General features: G+C 43.5%; 7 protein-coding genes across 7 annotated transcripts; 4 read left to right on the forward strand and 3 right to left on the reverse strand.

The window, feature by feature from the left end:
• Window positions 1–303: 303 nt before the first annotated feature.
• IL334_004551 (uncharacterized protein) lies at window positions 304–1,145 on the reverse strand (the record flags this gene model as incomplete). The annotated part of the gene is made up of 4 exons (XM_062936268.1): window positions 304–382; window positions 485–587; window positions 783–972; window positions 1,143–1,145. 4 exons carry the CDS (start codon window positions 1,143–1,145, stop codon window positions 304–306), a joined length of 375 nt encoding a protein of 124 aa, XP_062792319.1.
• Window positions 1,146–2,707: 1,562 nt separating this feature from the next.
• On the reverse strand, window positions 2,708–4,857 carry IL334_004552 (uncharacterized protein; the record flags this gene model as incomplete). Its single annotated transcript, XM_062936269.1, has 10 exons — window positions 2,708–2,904; window positions 2,992–3,214; window positions 3,291–3,409; window positions 3,479–3,695; window positions 3,768–3,857; window positions 3,942–4,045; window positions 4,134–4,195; window positions 4,268–4,404; window positions 4,494–4,628; window positions 4,783–4,857. The coding sequence occupies 10 exons, from the start codon at window positions 4,855–4,857 to the stop codon at window positions 2,708–2,710; spliced, it is 1,359 nt and encodes a 452-aa protein (XP_062792320.1).
• A 1,731-nt stretch (window positions 4,858–6,588) lies between these two features.
• On the forward strand, window positions 6,589–9,307 carry IL334_004553 (uncharacterized protein; the record flags this gene model as incomplete). The annotated part of the gene is made up of 10 exons (XM_062936270.1): window positions 6,589–6,681; window positions 6,822–7,043; window positions 7,137–7,441; window positions 7,615–7,653; window positions 7,710–7,733; window positions 7,788–8,165; window positions 8,275–8,609; window positions 8,728–8,885; window positions 8,957–9,181; window positions 9,272–9,307. 10 exons carry the CDS (start codon window positions 6,589–6,591, stop codon window positions 9,305–9,307), a joined length of 1,815 nt encoding a protein of 604 aa, XP_062792321.1.
• A 730-nt stretch (window positions 9,308–10,037) lies between these two features.
• IL334_004554 (uncharacterized protein) lies at window positions 10,038–13,832 on the forward strand (the record flags this gene model as incomplete). Its single annotated transcript, XM_062936271.1, has 12 exons — window positions 10,038–10,351; window positions 10,482–10,634; window positions 10,732–11,342; window positions 11,461–11,556; window positions 11,658–11,901; window positions 11,963–12,152; window positions 12,215–12,284; window positions 12,357–12,514; window positions 12,583–12,730; window positions 12,817–13,138; window positions 13,238–13,349; window positions 13,416–13,832. The coding sequence occupies 12 exons, from the start codon at window positions 10,038–10,040 to the stop codon at window positions 13,830–13,832; spliced, it is 2,835 nt and encodes a 944-aa protein (XP_062792322.1).
• Window positions 13,833–15,307: 1,475 nt separating this feature from the next.
• IL334_004555 (pyruvate dehydrogenase complex dihydrolipoamide acetyltransferase) lies at window positions 15,308–17,359 on the forward strand (the record flags this gene model as incomplete). The annotated part of the gene is made up of 6 exons (XM_062936272.1): window positions 15,308–15,380; window positions 15,538–15,743; window positions 15,848–16,327; window positions 16,430–16,646; window positions 16,707–16,781; window positions 16,851–17,359. 6 exons carry the CDS (start codon window positions 15,308–15,310, stop codon window positions 17,357–17,359), a joined length of 1,560 nt encoding a protein of 519 aa, XP_062792323.1.
• Window positions 17,360–17,792: 433 nt separating this feature from the next.
• IL334_004556 (uncharacterized protein) lies at window positions 17,793–18,857 on the forward strand (the record flags this gene model as incomplete). The annotated part of the gene is made up of 6 exons (XM_062936273.1): window positions 17,793–17,939; window positions 18,009–18,065; window positions 18,127–18,138; window positions 18,315–18,497; window positions 18,606–18,687; window positions 18,763–18,857. The coding sequence occupies 6 exons, from the start codon at window positions 17,793–17,795 to the stop codon at window positions 18,855–18,857; spliced, it is 576 nt and encodes a 191-aa protein (XP_062792324.1).
• Window positions 18,858–19,156: 299 nt separating this feature from the next.
• IL334_004557 (uncharacterized protein) lies at window positions 19,157–19,890 on the reverse strand (the record flags this gene model as incomplete). Its single annotated transcript, XM_062936274.1, has 3 exons — window positions 19,157–19,283; window positions 19,352–19,667; window positions 19,731–19,890. 3 exons carry the CDS (start codon window positions 19,888–19,890, stop codon window positions 19,157–19,159), a joined length of 603 nt encoding a protein of 200 aa, XP_062792325.1.
• Between the last annotated feature and the right edge of the window lie 512 nt (window positions 19,891–20,402).

Genomic DNA, 20,402 nt, shown 5'->3' on the forward strand with positions numbered 1-20,402 from the left:
CTTTTCAGGCTTATCGTACTCTCGTTCTAAGACTTTATATAGATATTTTTTATGATAGAAATGATGGTGACATGTGTCACACGATGTGGTATGAATCGGATTTACCATCCCATGGAATTTACACAGCATCGAATATCATTCTTCTGCAGGACAAAGCTGAGTTGACTGTTTGCTAGCGGACGACTCGCATATATCTTATAATGCTGTCTTGTGGTGCAATCAGGCAATGAATATAAATTTGCACCATTATAATGCATGCTCCACTCCACAATGAGGTTCTACGTCCAGCAATTAAGCTAACGTTTACTCCTCATCCTCTACCTCATCTTGGTCAACCTTGAAGTATCGAAGAGAGTAGGTGTCCTTGGCAGTAGCAACGACTCTACAGGATGACGAAGATTAGTATTTCGTCATAAGGGTCATCAAGTACGAGAAGGATAGCTGAAGCGTGAATTGGAAATGGATGTAGGAGAACCAAACTTACCGGAGGAAGTTCTCGAAAGAGTTCTTCTTGAGGTGCTTCTTGGTAAGGTACTTGAGGTATCGCTTAGAGAAGGGGATGGAAGAGGTAAGGACGATCTTGTTTCCTGAAAATGCAGGATGATCAGTTTCATGCTTATGTGTCGAGTTGGAATAGATAGTAGGCAAGTATGCGGAAGTTCAAGCAAGAACGGATATAGCAGAGACGACGGGAACGACCCATCGCCTGCCTCCCCGCTCGACTACCTCGCCCTAATCCGCTTCTTCCTGTGCTTGCAATCAAGTGGTAAGACAGCACTCACCCTCTTTGGCGATTTGGATAACATCACCGAGTTGACCGGCTTTTCCATCAACCTTGATTCTGTCGTGGAGGAATTTCTCGAACGCAGCCAAGTCGAAGACGTTGTCGTTAACGGGGACGGCAGCGTCAACGTAGAATTTGTGGAGGGGCTTGCCGGAAGAGGCAGCTTTGTTGGAGGCGGCGGCTTTAGGCTAAATGAGAAAGTAAATCAGAGCGAAGATGTTAGTTCGTATGTTCGATTTAATCAAGACGATCCATTTCTGCACTTCTTCCCTGATGCTTATGCTGAACAGAGCCCAGAAAAGCAGAAGGAGATGAGGTGCATAGGACGATAACGGATGGATAGATGGAAGAAACGCACCATTGTGTCTACTGATTTCAGCAAAACGGTGCTTTTTGATATGTATAAGAGTTTGGGGTTAAAGAAGAAGAAGAAGAAGAAGAAAACATCGAATTTTTACAAAAAAAGGGATGGTATAACGAGAGCAGTGGAAAGGGTGATGAAAGCCACGTGGAAGTTGAATTTTCGGAATTTGACGAGAAAAAGTCAGTTTCACATAAAGCCGAAATGCCGCAATGGGCCAGCGCTCTACAGAGTGTGGCACATGATCATCGCCGTTCAGATAACATCCCATCGACCTGTTTTATACACTTACTGATAGAAGCAATTGGTCTATGAACTCCCAGGGAAGTCATCTACTGAGGACTGTCAATACCACCTTCATCTCTCGTTTCGAAGAAGGTCGATTTGAGATTCGTTAGGTCAGACGCTAACACTGTAGTTGAATCTTCTCCTTCCGTTGAGATAGGTTGCTCAGACAGCCCATATTCGACACTGACCGAGTTTTGTTCTTGCTGATCTTGAGCAATCGACGATCTTCATCATTGAGTATCTTCTCAAGATCTTCTGCGGTACGCCCTTTTTCACTGAAGCGTGCCAACCAGGATGAGCATATTTATATAGTAAGCAAAATACAATCATTAACAGCGCTTTTACACCAGTTTACTCCTCGCATGTTTCCTTCATCCATGGTGATCCGAGGTCTATCGATCGCTTACCTGTACTAGGTTCATGACGCCCTACAATTAGTCCGAATAACAAAGATTATAGTATTCATAATGGACGCCCTTTCATTGTTTGCAAAGATCGAGAACCTTACCAAAAATGACATTAGCTGTATTTACCAATGGTTTGGCTGAATTCGCAATATTGACAATGATTAACTTGGTTTACCCACCAACGAGTCCTTTCCCCTACACGTGTCCAGTTCTTGTGATCATGCCATCGTTGACCATCAGAAGATCTCTCTATGGGCATGGGAGACTCTGGATATACAAGCTCGTAGTTTATCCGCTTATCGCTGTAAGGTTTCATGCTGTCGCGACGTTCTCCTCTCAAAATCTCTGCTTCCAATTACTAACAGGCATCTCACTCCACGTCAGCCTCGTACGATTCTGGAACGTGATCAAGAGTCGTTTTCGCGGAACCAACGTCAGCGGATTCTTGTGGTATTGTTGACGTTCTTGATATACTGTATACTGTAATCAGCTTAAAAAGAGCTAGAGATATGGTTTGAGTTGAGAACAGGTTGTGTTTGAGTGACATCCTCTTTTTAGTAGATAGAGGGTGTGACATAGGCGAAGAGTGGGAAGATGTCTTTCTTCAAGCAGGACTCAAAACGAAACCCAAGATTAGTTCAGCACTTACTGTAAATTCAATACTCTTCATACAGAAGGGCGTAACGGGTGACTGGTCATCCAGTGTTGCAGAAAGCTAGGACCCAGATTTGGTCGAAATGTCATTGTATCCATCCACATAGTATAGTCTTTCTCTTCCTCAGCGTCTTCATATATGAAGGCAACCTGAGAGCGCAAAAGATGCATATATCATTCAAACTTCTCTGTATCTTACATCCTGTTACGTTATTACAATTGTCTTCCGAGTAATTCCTTGATTGAGATTTGTTTACCAGTTTTGAAACTTTCGTTCGCGGCTAAACCTACTGCCATTGCCAAAGCTCCATCTGTTTGATCGGCGGATAGTCTCTCAATAGGTGATTTGTGTTCTTCTTGTCCTGGAATGGGTCCAAATATCTGATCAAGCATCGCTTCGTCACCACCACCTAAATGAAACGATACCAATTACGCATCAGTTGGACATACTTCCTTCCTCTTCATTGCCCTTTTCATGATTTGAGATCATTACTCACCATGACCACCTGTAGCCCAAACGTAAGGAACATCCTGTTTCTCCTCCCATAATCTCTGTAAGGTAATCTTATTGTGACCTTCATTCTTTAATGCCTTTTCACCGTGAACAACACCGTCGGCACCGCCACCTTTAGTCGCTGGGACTCGATGAGTGGATTCAACACATTCAAGCTCTAATCGACCTTGATCACCATTGAACATTACTCTGTATCCTTCCCATGGCTGTAGACCAGTTTTACATCAGCAAATTGACAAGCAGTAATTGAGGGGTAAAGGTGAAATGATAAAGGAGACTTACACTGTAAGCGGTAAGGTGATATGTCATGTTAACACCTGACTCGTAGTGTACCAAAACGGACATATCATCTTCGATAGTGATATCATCTGCGAAAACATTCATATCTCGATGATAGTTGTCTAAAGCCATGTGATCAGCTCGCATACATTACGGTATACAGCTGAGCTGTATTCAAGTGGTATACTCACCGACATGTTCGGCATCGTGGTACAAAGCTTTCAATCCAGGTTCATCTTCTAAATGGATAGCGAATGGATCATCCTCAGCTTCTTTTGATCCTCTAGCTCGATCGTAATTTCTTGCCCAACCAGATTTCTTTCCTTGTTCGGTACCGTAGAATGATAATGCACCTAGACCAAATACTGACTCGGGTTTAGATTGTATCCAGAAATTCACCAAATCGAACTGAACGAGAAAATCAGCATTTAGCGCCGAGGAATACAGAATAAGGCTGTGTCTAAAGACTGCCAGACTCACATGATGAGATGATTTGTGAACCATCAAGCCACCTGATCGATCCTTGTATCTGTGCCATCTTCTGAAGTAATCAGCACCATGAACGGTGTCCTAGAGATGGCAATCAGCTTATTGCTACTGTCTGCAAGGTGATTTCGAGCTCGCTGAGCGTATAAGATGGATATGCCGACTTACAAGTAACCATTCAAAGTGAACTGATTTGACATTTCCAATTTTTCCTTCAGCGATCACTTCTGCTATCTTCCAGTGAACGGGATTATATCTGTAGTTGAAGAGAACTAACAATGTAAATATATATTAGCATTAAAGTACGGGAAATCGGAAGGCACTCGAGAGCTCAAACAGTCATCAGATGCCATCACTCACCTTGGACTGAACCCTTGTACTCCTCTACAGCTTCAAGGATCTTCTTGCATTTCTCGACGTCGCTGTCATTTTCCTTCAGTTAGCATATATTCCGCCGAAGACGGCATATAGAAGGTTTGATCAAGTGTGCTCACGTAGTCATTGGTTTCTCAGTCAACACCTTGATACCTTTTTTGATTGCAGGAACGATATACAGATCATGGGTATAATCTATAGTCGTTACTACTAAAATATCCAGCTTCTCTTCCTCAAGCATCTTATCGAAATCTTCCTATCAAAGCAAAATATCTGGTCAGCAGCCATTCTCCCTTTCTCCCTGCATAACCTATCGCAAAAAAGTTCATAGGAGGAGACACTTACAGCAGCATACTTCTTAGCTTCTGATCTACCGTGGCCCTTGAGCAAAGCATTGTGCACATCCATTCGTTCAGGATTAGTATCGCATAAAGCTACTAATTCAAGTCCAGGTCGAACGGCGACGGAGTTGGTATAGAGCTAATCATCGTGAAGTCAGCACTGGTCTTCTGCGATGTTTGTCGGACAGCAACCCTTGACGCCAGAGCAATATCAAGAAAATGAATTGGATATAGCACCACTCCCTTCTTCATGTCGATCACAGATCATACTTCTAACCCAAGAAGTTACTTACTCTAGCCCGATGTCCAGTTCCTACAATCCCCACTCTCCCAGTCATCTTAGCTTCTCCGTTTGTAGCAGATGCCATCTTGTCGTGTAGATTCTATCTCTTTGTGTCAATGTTGGACGAAAGTTTATTTTTAAACAGTTCAGTCGATCAGTCACATCTCACATGTATAAGGAGGTGGTCTGGACTATATGTACATTCTGACCAGAGACCCATCTACAGTGTGAGACAAGACAGGACGGTACGATGATATTCCGGATGAAAGCGGGCCGGTCAATCGGAGACCGGGATCCAGCAGAGTGGAGGTTTATGATGTTATTTGTTATTTCTGTTTAGGACATCTGTTTCTATTCCTGTAAAGACTTGGTGTTTTGTCCTCTGGTAAAAACTAGTCAGACGATCATCAAGCCTCACAAACGATGCCATCTGACACATTCTGAGCATGTGGAGGCGTAGATCCACGAGGTTAGTCATACATCACCGGCGCCGTATAATTACAAACCTCTTACACTTTATCATCTCATCATCCTAAATCGTATCTCTGGATTTGATCGACACGGCCCCAATCCTTTGCTATAGGTTCAATACCTCCCTCTTTTCCCTCAAGCTCGCACAGCTGTGGTTTGGAATGGCTATAATTTAAAAAGTAGGCTTGGGATGGGCCTTTTCATATGTCGACCAACTGATCAAATGGACCATGACACCCGCATCTTTCACGTTGGCGGCTACTCCGCCTTCTATGGACTCACCCTTTTGCCCACTCAGTTGTTCATACTCACCTCCCTCTTTCATATCGATGGTGAGCGACTTGACCGTCTTCAATCAAAAGGAAGGGTGAGGAGTCCTTGAACAATCGGAAAGGAAACTTCGTATTCCTGCTAAACCGCGAAGGCATCAACGTGACATCCCCTTTCTGACCATGTTGCAGTCGGCCTTGATGAATCCGAATGCTGGAAAATGATTGAAGCTCTCTCTAGGTCATCACATCGCTGGCGCTATTGGTTGGTCACGATCGACTTCGGTCAACCGGTCAAGTAGAACGGTATGGGTGCATTCTGCTTGACTCAAAAACAGCCAATCTCAGCTTGGTGACCAAGTGCGGATATCGCAAACAGCAGGACTTCTTTCAGAGAGATAGACGTAATCAAGCAAGATCACAGACAATCCTTCTCATAACGCTTCAGGAAGTTTCAAAGATATGTATAGGCGAATTCGGAGTATAATAATGCAACATGGTAAAACAGTTTATTTTACCCCTTGTTCCTGGTTTCAAGCTTATCCCGCACCGTACCGTACTTACCTACCAAACAAACAAAATGTTTTCTCGTTCATTCAACTTTGTTTCTTTCATTCTTTCTCCTAGACGCATGGATCAATCTGTTATGCTCATTCTGATATACAGGTCAAACTTCTTTGCATGCTGAAAGGGGAGTAGTCAAGCGTAAGCGACGCAAGGATGGGATGAAGGGAAAGGGAGCGAAATGAAAAGGGAAGGGTTCTGGGATAAAGGGGGATCAGTGCACAGCATAGACAGATATACATAACTGACAACATACACAAACTACTTCATACTGGAGAAACAGTGTAAACATTCAACCCATGCATCAACCGAGATACTGAATACCACTGTCTTTTCCTCCTTTCTCCTTCTTCCTTTCATCATTTCATCATCTTTCATTAGGAGTAGTCAATCATTCGCCATCTGCACTTATACATCTTAGACACTCCTTTCATCGATAGAGTAAACCAGTATCATCTCACATACATATCTGTTATTTGGTAGACTCTCACTCTGGCTTGAACTTACTCATCATGTCATACCAAGCAGTAGCAATGAACGAAGAACTACCACCGCCTGTTCCACCAAAGAAGGATGGTCGACCAGGACCATCACAAGCACGTCCTGTAGGTAGCACCCTCTTCCTCGCCCCTGGAGACGTTAGGGGGATTACTCGGTGATCCGGTCTGAACATTGCGAGGCAAAAAGGTCGAGGCTGACGCTAATCCCTCTTTCCTCTAACTTATAATACCTTTTGATTACACAGCCACAGCCTTCAGATGTGAGACGGCGATATGGTCCATCAGCTGCAAATGACCCAGTCCCAGGTCCGTCAAAATTACCTCCCGCCAAACCGATAGCTGGAGCGGAGCTAGTAGGGGACAAAAGACCTTGGGGAACTGGAGAAGCTGTTGGATATGCTGCGTTTGATGGGAATCCAGAAGCGGACGATTGGCTACATAATCCTGATCCAAAGAGAGATGGCAGAGTGAGTCGTCACGTTGTGTCGTAGTCTCGCTCTTGTATTCTAGTCTCGCTAAGGGAGACAAGGTACGATACTGAAACTTGGTTTGCTATATAGCATCAAAGAGGATCCCCTTTTACAGCGAGAGGATGTATCAATATCGGTTGTCTATCACTCTTGGCAATAGGGATAGTAGCGTTATTTGCTGGATATCCAATAGTGGACTACTATACTGGAGTGCAAGTGAAACGGAATGGTGCATTCAATCTAGGTGGAATAAACTCAACTGGTCAAGTTCCTCTGATATCGAATTTCCCATCGTTGATAGATTCAGATACGCCAGAAGATGCTTACAGTAGAGTTGGATTTGATGGAGAGGATTACAATTTGGTTTTCAGTGATGAATTCAATAAAGATGGGAGGTGAGTGATATACCGGGGAAATAGACTTTCAATATAGCAAGAGGAGAGTCAAGGTACCCAAGTGTCAAAGATATACTTGGAATAGGATTGACACGGAGACAGAGGGCTATTACCAAGATTGGTGGCATAGTTATCCACTTCGGGTAAGCGCTAACAATCGATGCCTACTGTAGGACATTCTTCCCGGGAGATGACCCCTTTTGGACTGCTGTGTGAGTATGTTCCTTCCTGATAAAGAGGGGTTACTGATGAGAGTTGTGCTTCATAGAGATATTCATTACTGGCCTACTGGGTGAGCTAAAAATGGTCCCGTAGAGTGCATAGCTCTCACTGACTCTACTTTTAGGGATTACGAATGGTACGACCCTTCGGCAATAACTACGAAAGATGGCGATTTAGTAATCACAATGACACAAGAACCAATTCATGATCTGAACTTCAAATCCGGAATGTTACAATCATGGAATCAATTATGCTTTCAATATTCATATTACCTAGAAGTTAGAGTATCATTACCTGGAAATACTCGAATAGCAGGTTTCTGGCCGGGTATTTGGACTATGGGTAATCTAGGTAGAGCAGGATTTGGTGCTTCGACGGAAGGAATGTGGCCTTACACATACGACTCATGCGATGTCGGTACACTCAAGAATCAAACCAACGCTGAAGGTACCGGACCTGAAGCTGCTCTTACCACTGGACCTGAAGGAGGAGGTATCTCGTTGTGAGTCTAAGAGTCCCTCCTTGCCTTTAGTGTATCCACCGACGTCCTCCTCTCATTGTTGTGTCTCTCTGCCCGAACGGCATAAGCTGACCTCTCACTATGATTCCAGCTTGCCAGGCCAAAGACTCTCGGCGTGTACCTGTCCGGGAGAAGACCATCCTGGACCTGCTGAATCATACGGTAGGGGTGTACCCGAAATTGACGTGTTAGAAGGTCAGCTGGACTTGTCAGTCAGAAAAGGTCACCTTTCACAATCGTTTCAAGTGGCACCATTTGACGAAAGTTACGCATGGTTGAACTCATCCAAAGGGGCAGAGATTTACGATAACGATATCACTATATTCAACTCTTATACTGGAGGTATATACCAGCAAGCGGTTTCCGGGTTAACCCATGTAGATAGTAATGGATATCAAGGAGCCGGTGGAGGTTACGGTGTTCATGGTGAGTCTAGTGAGACTAGAACAACGGATCAAGAAGTCGAAAGTGGCCAACAAGGTGTCATTACGTTGATTGCGCGAAGTACTCATCTTCCTAGAACGCTGACTTCCTTTGTTCACAGCCATCGAAGTGTACTCTAACCCTAACGACAGAGACTCAGGACGCATCACTTGGGTAGCTAATGGAGCCAAAACATGGACCGTATTCCCTCCAGCTGTTGGTCCTTCACCATCTATGCAGATTGGACAGCGGATCATACCTGAAGAACCCATGTCAATGGTATGTTCGCTCTCTTCGTACTGAATTACCTGGTGACATATTGATTTTGACATGTCGACTTCCTATAATAGATTCTTAACTTTGGAATGTCAGATGGCTTCCAAGCTGTGGATTGGGCTCATCTTGAGTGGCCTGCCAAAATGCTGGTAGATTACGTTAGGGTCTATCAAAGGACAGATGGTAAAATAGGATGTGATCCTTCAGATAGACCAACGGCAGATTACATCGCCAGACATCCTAATGTCTATAGTGATGCTAATTTAACAACATGGGATGCTGCTGGATATGCTTTCCCTGTAAGTTACTGCTTTCCAGCTGATTGCCACCATCTGAATTACGGAAAGATGTAGAGAAAATCTTGCTGACGAATCGATTTGCGTTGACAGAAGAATTCTTTAATCGATACTTGTAATCCTGTCTAACGACTTTCGATTCGGCTCCACTAACACTCGATCGAAATTACCTTGTTACGACCACACAATGCTTTCACAACCTGTAACATCTCAGTACCGGCATATGTCTACATTTTCCTCATAGATCCCTGTTTTTATTCGGACAATTTGCATTGCTCTTTTCCATAGTGGTATACTGGACGCTGTATCATTGCATTTCCAACATTTCACATCATCTCTTCTTTCGTCATACCTCCAAGAGCATCAAAGGTCTCGAAAGATCATCCGTAGTCGGTGCTGGAGTAGGTCATGTAGATGTATGTAGATGCAATGTTGTCGATGCAAGTGTAGATGTAGATACAGATGCGGAAGTCGACACCTCCAAGCAGATGTTGACTTGCCACGTGGTGCCTTTCGTATGATCTGACGCGCTGCGAAATGAAAGTGAGAGGTTTGAAAGTTACACGTTGAAAGGAATACTCAAGAGATATTTCAGATCAATAACCTTTGTTCTTGAAGGAAGAATACTCCTTTATCCTGCTAAGAGGAAGGGCCGTTGCAAAGTAACGACGGACTACTAGGTAGAGGACAAAAGGAACGCTCATCAGTAGCTGCTTCCGTAGAACGTGGAAGCATTAATAGTTCCAGTCAAAACTCATCACAACTCAACCTCAACCCACTCGATATATCGCAGTCAAGATACATTTGAATCCTCACTCGTCCTTCTACTTTTACACCAACCTGCTAGTAATCCCTCACCATGTCAACCAATCCATTGACTCGTCGGACTCCACTGTCAGCACCAATCTCAGCACCTACCTCTCACCCAGTCCACGCCCACGCCCAACCCCAGTCTCTTAGTCAAAGCAGGACTGAATCAGATGCAGATACCAAGCTTCGATCTCACTCAGAAGGTCCAGTGCCTCCTCCTGCATTCGGTGGGAAGAGACGTTCTGCGGCTGGAGGAGCGTCAACGGGCAAATTGGGTAAGAGGGAATATGCAATTTTAGGTGGAATCTTAGTGGTAGCTTGGTGGGTTAGGCTGTATAAATTAGGAAGACCGGATAGTGTTGTGTGAGTCATATCTCTCTTACTTGTGTGTCACCCAGTCTCCTCTGCCTTCGTGGCTAGACATGGTAATCTTCCCTCGTGGGATATGATTATGTTTGCCAATCACAAGCTAACGCAACTTTCATATGGACAGCTTCGATGAGGTTCACTTTGGTGGATTTGCGACTAAATACCTGAAAAGAAGATTCTTCATGGATGTGCATCCTCCCTTGGCCAAGCTGCTCATCACGCTAAGTGCTTGGGTAGGAGGATTTGACGGTAATTTCGATTTCAAAGATATCGGAAAGTGAGTGATATACTGTTTGGCAGGATTTCAAAGTGGAGGAATGGTCACGATGACAGAGCTAGAAGCTGATCTATCCCTACTTTTGCTCAATTCACAGAGACTATATTGAACCTGGTGTACCATACATCACGATGAGGTTCTTCCCTGCCATACTCGGTCTCGCTCTGGTCCCACTTACATTCCTTACACTCATCTCACTTCGATTATCATTAGCCACAGCAATACTCGGATCACTACTAATCGCATTTGAAAACGCATTAATAACACAATCAAGATTGATATTATTGGATTCATTCCTTGTCTTCTTCACTGCCCTTACGACATTATTCTGGGTTCGATTTAGTTCACACGATTTGGAAGGAAGAGCATTCACGAAACCGTGGTGGATCAATTTGGGTTTAACCGGTATATCATTAGGTGCAGTAGTATCTTGTAAATGGGTCGGATTATTCACTATCGCGATGGTCGGTGTAGGGACATTAAGACAGCTATGGTTGTTACTTGGTAATCTGAAAGTAACTCCAAGACAATGGTTGAAACATTTCGCAGCTAGAACATTATGTTTAATCGTTATACCAACTGGCTTTTATATGTTCATGTTCAAAATTCATTTTTGGATTTTAAATGAATCGGGCGATGGTGATGGTTTCATGAGTTCCGAATTTCAACATACGTTACAAGGTCATGGGATGGAAGATACCTATGCTGGTAAGTGGATTCTTCCTCTTTTTCCCTGGCATGAACACGATACAGTGACTCACATCCTATAAGCAAGGACATGCGAGATAAGTGGACTATGCTGATCAATGGAGTTACTCGCACACAGACGTATCCCTCGGATCAAAAGTCGCTCTCAGACATGTACATACTCAAGGAGGATATCTCCATTCACACAACCATGCATACCCAGGTGGCTCCAAGCGTAAGTTGATCAGTATCATGTTTGCACAGCAAGACTTGTGGAACAGATTAGCATTCAAGTCGTATAAGAAACATCGCTCACAATGTTTTTTTTTTTTGCAGAACAACAAATCACCCTTTACCCCCATCGAGACGATAACAACGTTTGGAGAATAGTCAATGCTTCTTCCGCAGACGGTCCAGCTTCTTTCCCTTGGGATGAGTTACCCATCGAATACGTCTTGACAGGAACAAAAATTAGATTGGAACATGTTATAACTGAGAAAAGATTACATTCGCATGACGTTAGACCGCCCGTCAGTGAAGTTGATTTCCAGAATGAAGTCTCAGGTTATGGATTCCCAGGGTGAGTTAAGTTGACTACTTCCTGAATGGGAACAAGCTAATCACTGATTCGTGTGGTATAGTTTTGCGGGAGACGCAAATGACGATTTCGTAGTTGAGATAGCTAAAAGAACAAGAGGGAAGAGAGATAGATCAGCAAGACATAGGTTGAAGACTCTTCGAAGTCAATTTAGGCTGAGACACGCTTTAACTGGTTGTTATCTGTTCTCGCATAAGGTCAAACTACCTGATTGGGGATTCGAACAACAAGAGGTGAGCAATCTCCTTCCATTCGAATACGTTGTCCAATATCTGACGTGTTAAATGCCCATTAGGTCACCTGTAACAAGAACCCTACCTGGGAGAATTCGTTGTGGTACATTGAAACTAACGAGCATCCTCAATGTAAGTCTGAGCCCGCGGCTTAAGTAAAGCAAACGGGGAAACAAACTGCTGACCATGATCTTGTGACCGCAGTACCCTTTGATGCCGAGAAGATCAATTACGAGAAACCATCGTTCTTTGACAAATTCTTCGAGCTCAACGCAGTCATGTGGAAGACCAACGCTGGACTTACCGATAGACACGCTTATGATTCAAGGCCCCAATCATGGCCCGTCTTGCGTCGAGGTATCGTAAGTCATGAGGTCCCAGCTTATGCAATACTCATTTTGCTCTCCCAGCTGACACGTTGTTCACACAGAACTTCTGGGTTCAAAATCACAGACAAGTTTACCTTATTGGAAATCCTATCATCTGGTGGTCGAGCACTTTGGCCATTGTAGCTTATCTTGGTATCAGAGGTTTAATGGTACTCCGTGCTAAAAGAGGATTCAGGGATCTACATCAGCGTGAGTTTGGTCGCACTATGCTGAATAGAAAGTATCCTATGAGGGGAGGGATTTCTTTGCTAATTCCTATCATCGCGTTCTTATAGCCAAGATCGCATTCTACGATGAAGTGTGCTCTTACCTGGTCATCTCATGGGCATTACACTATCTGCCATTCTTCTTAATGCAAAGACAACTTTTCTTACATCATTACCTACCTGCATTATATTTCGCGGTGCTCCTCTTCTGTACGGTATTCGATTATATCACTTCTGCTATTCGACCTAGAACCAGAATACAGGTAGCGGCGGTAATTCTTATCATGGCTATTTGGAGTTGGAACCACTGGAGTCCACTTACATATGCTGGACCATGGACGAAGAACAAATGTGAGAAAGGCAAATGGGTCAAATCGTGGGATTTCAGTTGGTGAGTCTACCTTCACATATTGGCCTTTTTTAACACTAGAGCTTGCAAGGACATAATGCCACAATCTGAAGTGTCAGCTGACATAGACTTTGACTGTAGTGGCGACTTCCATGATGACCTCGGAATGTATAAAGGTATTCCCGCCGTACCAAGTGGTAAGATCGACGGAGCAATCACTCCAGAAGGCGATAGTATCACTACTACCTTCGTTGTGAGTTTGGCTGGACCATAGTTCTCATCTTGGGGTCATTGACTGACATGCCTTTCGAATCATTAGGAGGAAGCGCCTGAACCTATACAAAACGTTTTCGAGGCAGCTGAAGTACCAGTAGAAGAAAAGACAATGGCACCTGTTGGACCTCAAAACGAAGTTCAAATGCAAGAATCAACAATTGATTCTCCACCAGCAGGATCAGAATTGGAAGAAGCACCGTTAGCTGAAGATACAAGAGCTCCAGTTGGCATTGATGCTGGTGCACCTGCAGTGACAGACAAAGCGAACGATGAAGGTGGTTGGCATGGCGGTGCGGACGATGATATGAAGCATCCCCAAGACGAGAATGCCGTAACAACGGCAGGAGATGATGAAGCTCCTCTATGGATGAAAGAGTTCGGCAAAATACCTGGAATGGAGTTGGATAATGAAAATGAAAGATTAGTCGATGATCTGTTGAAACAAGATCAAGAGGAGTAGAGATTCTCTTGGAAATCCAAATGCAAGTCAGGTCAATTAGGATTCACATGCATACGGATATTGTGCTTTGTCAATGATTATTGTTGACTAAAAGAGACAGACTATATGATCTTTTAGATGAACATCATACTTGCACCTAAAATTAGACTCGTCATTCCCGACGTATTACCCGGGGATAGTTCCGACTGTGGGCTTTGAGCTACCACTGCACTTTTTGGTTGTCTTCTTTCTAAGTTTCTGAGTGGCGATAATGGTAGTTTGAGCCGATGCAGATGCAGTGGCAGATGACTGGTGGGTTGTGGTCATCCCGCTTCCAGTGAGTGTTTGTGAATTCCCATTGGTAGAGTTTGAGTTTGTATTTGGATTTATATTTGAAGCTGTGTCTGCAGCATGATTGGTCACACTTGTACGCGTAGCAACTGTTTGATCTTCATCATTTGTAGTTTGAGCTGCTTTGCGTCTTGCGGGTGTAGTAGCTGGCACAGCTGTAGTAGCTCTATCAAAAATGACAGGGTACGTGTTGTCTCGCCTGAAATGTACGAAGTAGAATCAGTACGGATTGAGCAGTAATGAGACGATGATTAGGCTGTGAGAGGGTAAATCAGCTTACCTGTTCGAAGTCGAATTGGTACAAGTCAGCTCTTCCAATCAAAACTTTATCAAATGATTCCCCTAGACTAGCCACTGCAGAGGACGTGGATGCAGGCCATGATTGATCACATATGTTAGACCAGTAGATCAATTCTGCCTGTTCAATCGAGATCATATCTACTCGGTGCCGCTATGAAGTGTGTTTAGGGAAGAGATCAAATCACATTAAACCCAGTTCAAGGGAATTCGATCCCTTCAATATTCAAAGTTGCTTCTTCCCCACTTTCATATACCCGTGAAGATATCTGAGAAGATTGCCAAGAGAATCTTTTGAGCATGAGAGATTCACACTTGATCGGGTAACATGAACATGGCATAAATGATCATATTAGGCGTCATTCACGCGATATTCCTAATCGGTAGTAGCGAACTGGACAAACACATTGTCGGAATCCCAGAACCATGCCTACCGTATCATTGAAATACTCCCAATTGTCATTTAGGTACTCGGGATACTTCCTACGTCGTGATGAAGATGAGCTGGCTGTGGTTGTATCATTCACTCGAACATGATCAGGGAGTGCTTTCTTATCAAGATCAATCTCAATGGTGATAAAGCGGCGACATCCGCTGTCAATCCATAATATCCCATTGAGGCGTTTCGCGGTGTTTTCTGAATGTGGCACTTCGGATCCCGTTCAAGAATGACGGACCGTCTTTGACCGTGCAAAATAACCATCCCATCCCTTCCCCAACAACAATTATCACAGAAAATAAAATACATCGGATAGCTCAATTCCCAACTCAAAAGACCCAGCTCTTCTCTGTTCTCTACCTCTACCTCCCCCTCTCTCTTCAGAAATCAGTTAGACAAAGTGGATAAGATGTTGTCCTTTGCTCAGGTGGCTAAGCGTTCAGCTGCGGCTGGTATGAGGAAGCAAGTGCTTTCCTCTAGATGTGAGTGACAGATCTTTCGACTTTAGATTATAGCAGATCGACAACATGAACGAAACATATACTGACGTACAATATGCGATGCCCTGATTTCTATCACAACCATTCACGACAAACGAACTACCATGCTTCCGTATTGGTTTATCCCAATGCCATTTAGCCCTCCGAACTTCCGCCCCTTCATCCGCTTTGAGCAAATTCGCGATGCCCGCAATGTCCCCTACCATGACTGAAGGAGGTATCGCCGGATGGAAACTCAAAGAAGGAGATTCATTCGCTGCTGGAGATGTCTTGATCGAAATTGAGACTGATAAAGCTACTATCGACGTCGAAGCTCAAGATGATGGTATTTTAGCTAAGATCATGGTGAGTTGGAATTTTGCGTGCTGAGAGCCTTTATTGTCTCATGACCGATCTAGAGTTCTCTCCAGTGAAAGATTCCAATGCTGATCGGCATGAGTGAAATACAGGTTCAAGACGGTGCTAAAGGTATCCCAGTCGGTACTCCAATCGCTATTTTAGGTGAAGAGGGAGACGACTTATCAGGAGCAGATAAATTAGCTTCTGAAGGGGGCGAATCTTCATCCGGATCATCAGGATCATCAGGATCATCATCATCATCACCAGAGAAATCAGAAACCAAATCAGAGAAACCGGCATCTGAACCAAAATCGGAATCAGAAGGATCAACTTCAGCCAAAGATGATTCAGTTAACAAATCAAATAAAAAAGAAGAATCTTCTAAAACACCAGTATTAGGTACACCAGCGGATGAAACTAAATACGGATCAAATAACGCTGGAACAGAAGGCTTGAAAGTACCTGAATTAGTCGGTCAAGGTGAAAAACCAAAATTCTTCGCTTCTCCTTTAGCAAGGAAATTAGCTATTGAAAAAGGTATTCCTCTTGGCGAGATTAAAGGTTCAGGTCCAGAAGGTAGAATCGTCAAGGTGAGTAAAAACTCTTTAACGAATTCTGCTCCGAAATATACCTATCGTCATATGCTCGTATCAGCGTAACAAATTCACTGATCATCTATTGCACCTATTCAGGCCGATGTTGAGAAATACAAGGGAGGTTCATCTTCTTCTGCCGCCGCTACTACCCCTACTTCCGGTGCTACCGCTACCCCAGGTAAACCCGCCCCTGCCGCACCAGCAGAGTACGAGGATATCCCCGTCACCAACATGAGAAAGACTATCGGTAAACGATTGACTGAGAGCAAGCAAACATTGCCTCATTACTATTTGACCGTTGAGATCAACATGGGTGAGTGATAGTTTCCCCTACGAGTTATAGTGGGATTCACTGACGATTCACTTCGTACAGACCGATTATTGAAACTCAGAGAAATGTTCAACAAGGCTGGTGAGGGAAAGACCAAGCTTTCAGTTAACGATTTCAGTGAGTATACGTGATCAAGTCCTTTCTCATCCACTCGTTCGCTCGCATATAGCTGATCATAATGCACAGTCGTCAAGGCCGCCTCTCTCGCTCTTGCTGAAGTACCAGAAGCCAACTCTGCTTGGTTAGGAGATGTCATTCGACAATACAAGAAAGCCGATATCTGTGTTGCCGTAGCTACCCCCAACGGTCTCATCACCCCTATAATCAAAGATGTTGGATCAAAGGGATTAGCAAGTATCTCAGCTGAGACCAAAGCATTAGCATCAAAAGCAAGAGACGGTAAACTTAAACCTGAAGAATATCAAGGTGGTTCATTCACCATATCAAATTTGGGAATGTTCGGTATTGATAACTTCACTGCCATTATCAACCCACCACAATCATGTATCTTGGCCATTGGAAAAACTGCAACAAAATTAGAATTAGCTCCTGAGGATCCAAAAGGCTTCAAATCAGTTCAAGTTATGAAAGCTACTTTATCATCCGACCATAGAACTGTCGATGGTGCCGTAGGTGCCAAATGGTTGAAAGCATTCAAAGATTACATGGAACAACCTTTGACTTTTATGCTTTAGAATGAAGTTGAACATATAGGACGAAGGGTTGAATAGTTCTGGATATGGATATGGTTGTGATTTTGATACTTTTCTTTTCTCTTTTAGTCTAGGTGATACAAATGCACTATCATGATCATGATCGGATGAGATCTGCTGCTGCACGTATTCTGCGTCTCTGTCTCTGTCATTAAATGGACTAGTCTCGAAAGATACAACAGTGTTTCCGAATGATCGCTAGAAAATATCGTGTAATAAGATCAGCAACGGAAGCAAATGTAAACAGAATCTTTCGTAGGTGGAGGTCGTATCGAATGTTTTTTCGATTTTCGAGTATAAATGCATGCAATCAACAGCTTTAGTATATAGACATTGCATCACTTCCATTCTCGTACTATAACGCAGTGTCACACAACCACAAAGGCCCAGACAGAAGCAGGCCAGATCGGAAACAATGTCAACTTCAGCAATGTTACTACCCGGACAACCGCTCCCAGCGAATTTAGTTGCTCCTCCTTTACCTCAGTGCGGATCAGGTTGTTACGAATTGAACGGTAGGATAATAGCTAGTGTGATTGGCAAGCCAAAGAGAGATGGATCGGTAAGTCGCACTTACCACAAATACCTACGAGTGCGTGGAGGGAAGCTGAACAAGAAATCGGTGAGATAGATAGTTAGTGTGATAGGCAGAGAAGAGACTGGGAACACACCTGATGTTGGATCTGTTGTAAGTTCTTGTCCGGACTACTTAGCATTCAGAACAGGTTGACTGATTGCCTGTACGATAGGTTATTGGAACAGTAAGCTTAGTGATTCACTACCAAACACTCCACTCTATAATCTCATGATAGTCTATCTTTTTTCTATATAATTTGCCCAAATTTAAAACTTCTTTTAATGCCGAATACACATCTCTTCTATCAGCTCAAGTCCATCCCACACTCAGTGCAGAACTGACTGATTGATATGACCGTAGATATCCCGTCTGACAACACAACAAGCCCACGTAACTTTGACGACATCGAATGATCGCCCATTACCAGAGACCAGCGAAGAATTTTTAGGAGTAATCAGGATCGCCGACGTCAGATTGACCGAGAGGGATAAAGTGAAAATTGGAGAATGTTTCAGATTGGGTGATTTGGTCAAAGCTAGAGTTGCAAGTCTCACATTCCCTTCCTTCTATCCCGAAAGGCTGCCTTCTTTCACCTCGATAGATCCACGGCATTGTCAATGGACTGACACCCTTCTTCGATGTGTTTAATAGCTGTCCTTGGGCGACGCAAGGAGTTATTATCTCTCAACAGCAGCGAACGAATTAGGTGTCGTATACGCCATCTCAGAAGGAGGTATGTCCACTTAGTTTTCCGAACACGTCAATGTCATAAGTACAAAAGTACTCATAGCATTTTGTTTTCACGCAGGAAACCCCCTCGTACCGGTGTCGTACCAAGAAATGGAAGATGAAATTACCGGGAAGAGAGAGAAGAGGAAAGTCGCAAAACCAGAAGGTATATAGGAGTGAGTTCTGAATGAGCTTCACCTGCATACAGTCGTTGTATTATACTGTTTGTTAATGACATGTCTACTATACTTGCAGTCCTGCAATACCTTAGTCGGTTTGTCTTCCAAACAAAAAAGCAGTAAGGCAACACGAACAGATGTATCAATACGATTCAAATGTATATAGACAAATAACATCGCATGCATTATACCCACAAAAGACCCAAAAGCGTAAAAGAATCTGGAATCTGCTAAATCCCATGAACATAGGGTTGTTCGTCCACGATCAGATAAGTCGTCAATTTGGCGATCGATCTAAGCCAAGTGTTCGATAACGCAAATACCACCAACCAGGACATATCCGTCCTCACACGCAAATGTAGCGCCCAAACCTCGAGTACATGTGACGGCTCCCATAGCTATCCCCTCAGCGGCTGTACAACTGATTATACAAGTCTGAAGGTCAACATCACATCTCAACAACAGCAAAGGAGGATCAACCTGACTTACTCTATACCGATTGTAGCATTTTGATATTGATCATCGAATAATCCGTTGACACATCCACCACATGATTCCAGTTCAGAGAAAATATCGATACATTCGTAAGTGTTCGTGTTGGGTAGTTTACAAGCTGTATTTCCATTTGGACAAAGTTGGTTTTCCTGTTCCCTTTTAATAGCTAAAGCTCTTGCTCTCGCTCTTCTTGCGGAAGTCCCAGAAGGGTTTACTGGTGGAGTACCAAAAGCATATCCTGATGACACATCACAATTTGCGGTCGTTAACGCGTAATTGGTATTACTATAAGCATTAAAACCACCTGAAACTTGAATTTACGTTAATCAGTCCACCCCCCCGCGCAAACCGACACAACACAAGGGGTGATTACATGGGAACCGATCTACGTTTTCTCGCTCCGACTTAAGGTTATATAGTACAGTGCATTTTTTCAAAGCCCAAATTTGCTTCTCCAGGAAAACATCTCCTGTTGACGGATATCTGGTACCGGTGTATTGTATACATGGAGATAACACCGTGAGAGATACCATTCCAATTTGGTCAGTTAGTTTCTTTGTCGTAAGTAAAGATCAATCGTGATCAACGTCAAAATATGTGAAAATAGGTGAATCTGATAAAGATACCAAAACAAAAGACCATTCCTGTCTAGATTGAATTAAACTCACATATTAATGAATGCATCTATCACTTGCGAATAACCCACACAAGTAGAATGAGTGCAATTCCTTCATTACGGCCGAAGACATTTTGACCAGATGAAAAACCGATTGTGAGGATTCAAAGACACCGATTCCGATCCGCAGAAATCATGCTATTTGAACTAGGTATTTTGTCATTACTGGAACTTGGTATCGTTTCCATCTCAATGATGTCAGAGATAGACAGCGCTTAAAGTTTATGTTATCGTATGCCAAGCAACTTGAATAGATGATGCACAGCTTTTCTCTTTACGAGAACGTTACGATCCGCCCTTTCGAAAAGCTCCAATTTAATGGCTTAACCCTTCTGACTAGTCCGGTGGAATCGTTTATCTTGGTTCATG

This window comes from Kwoniella shivajii, chromosome 6 (genome assembly GCF_035658355.1).
Source record: "Kwoniella shivajii chromosome 6, complete sequence".
Lineage (NCBI taxonomy): Eukaryota > Fungi > Basidiomycota > Tremellomycetes > Tremellales > Cryptococcaceae > Kwoniella > Kwoniella shivajii.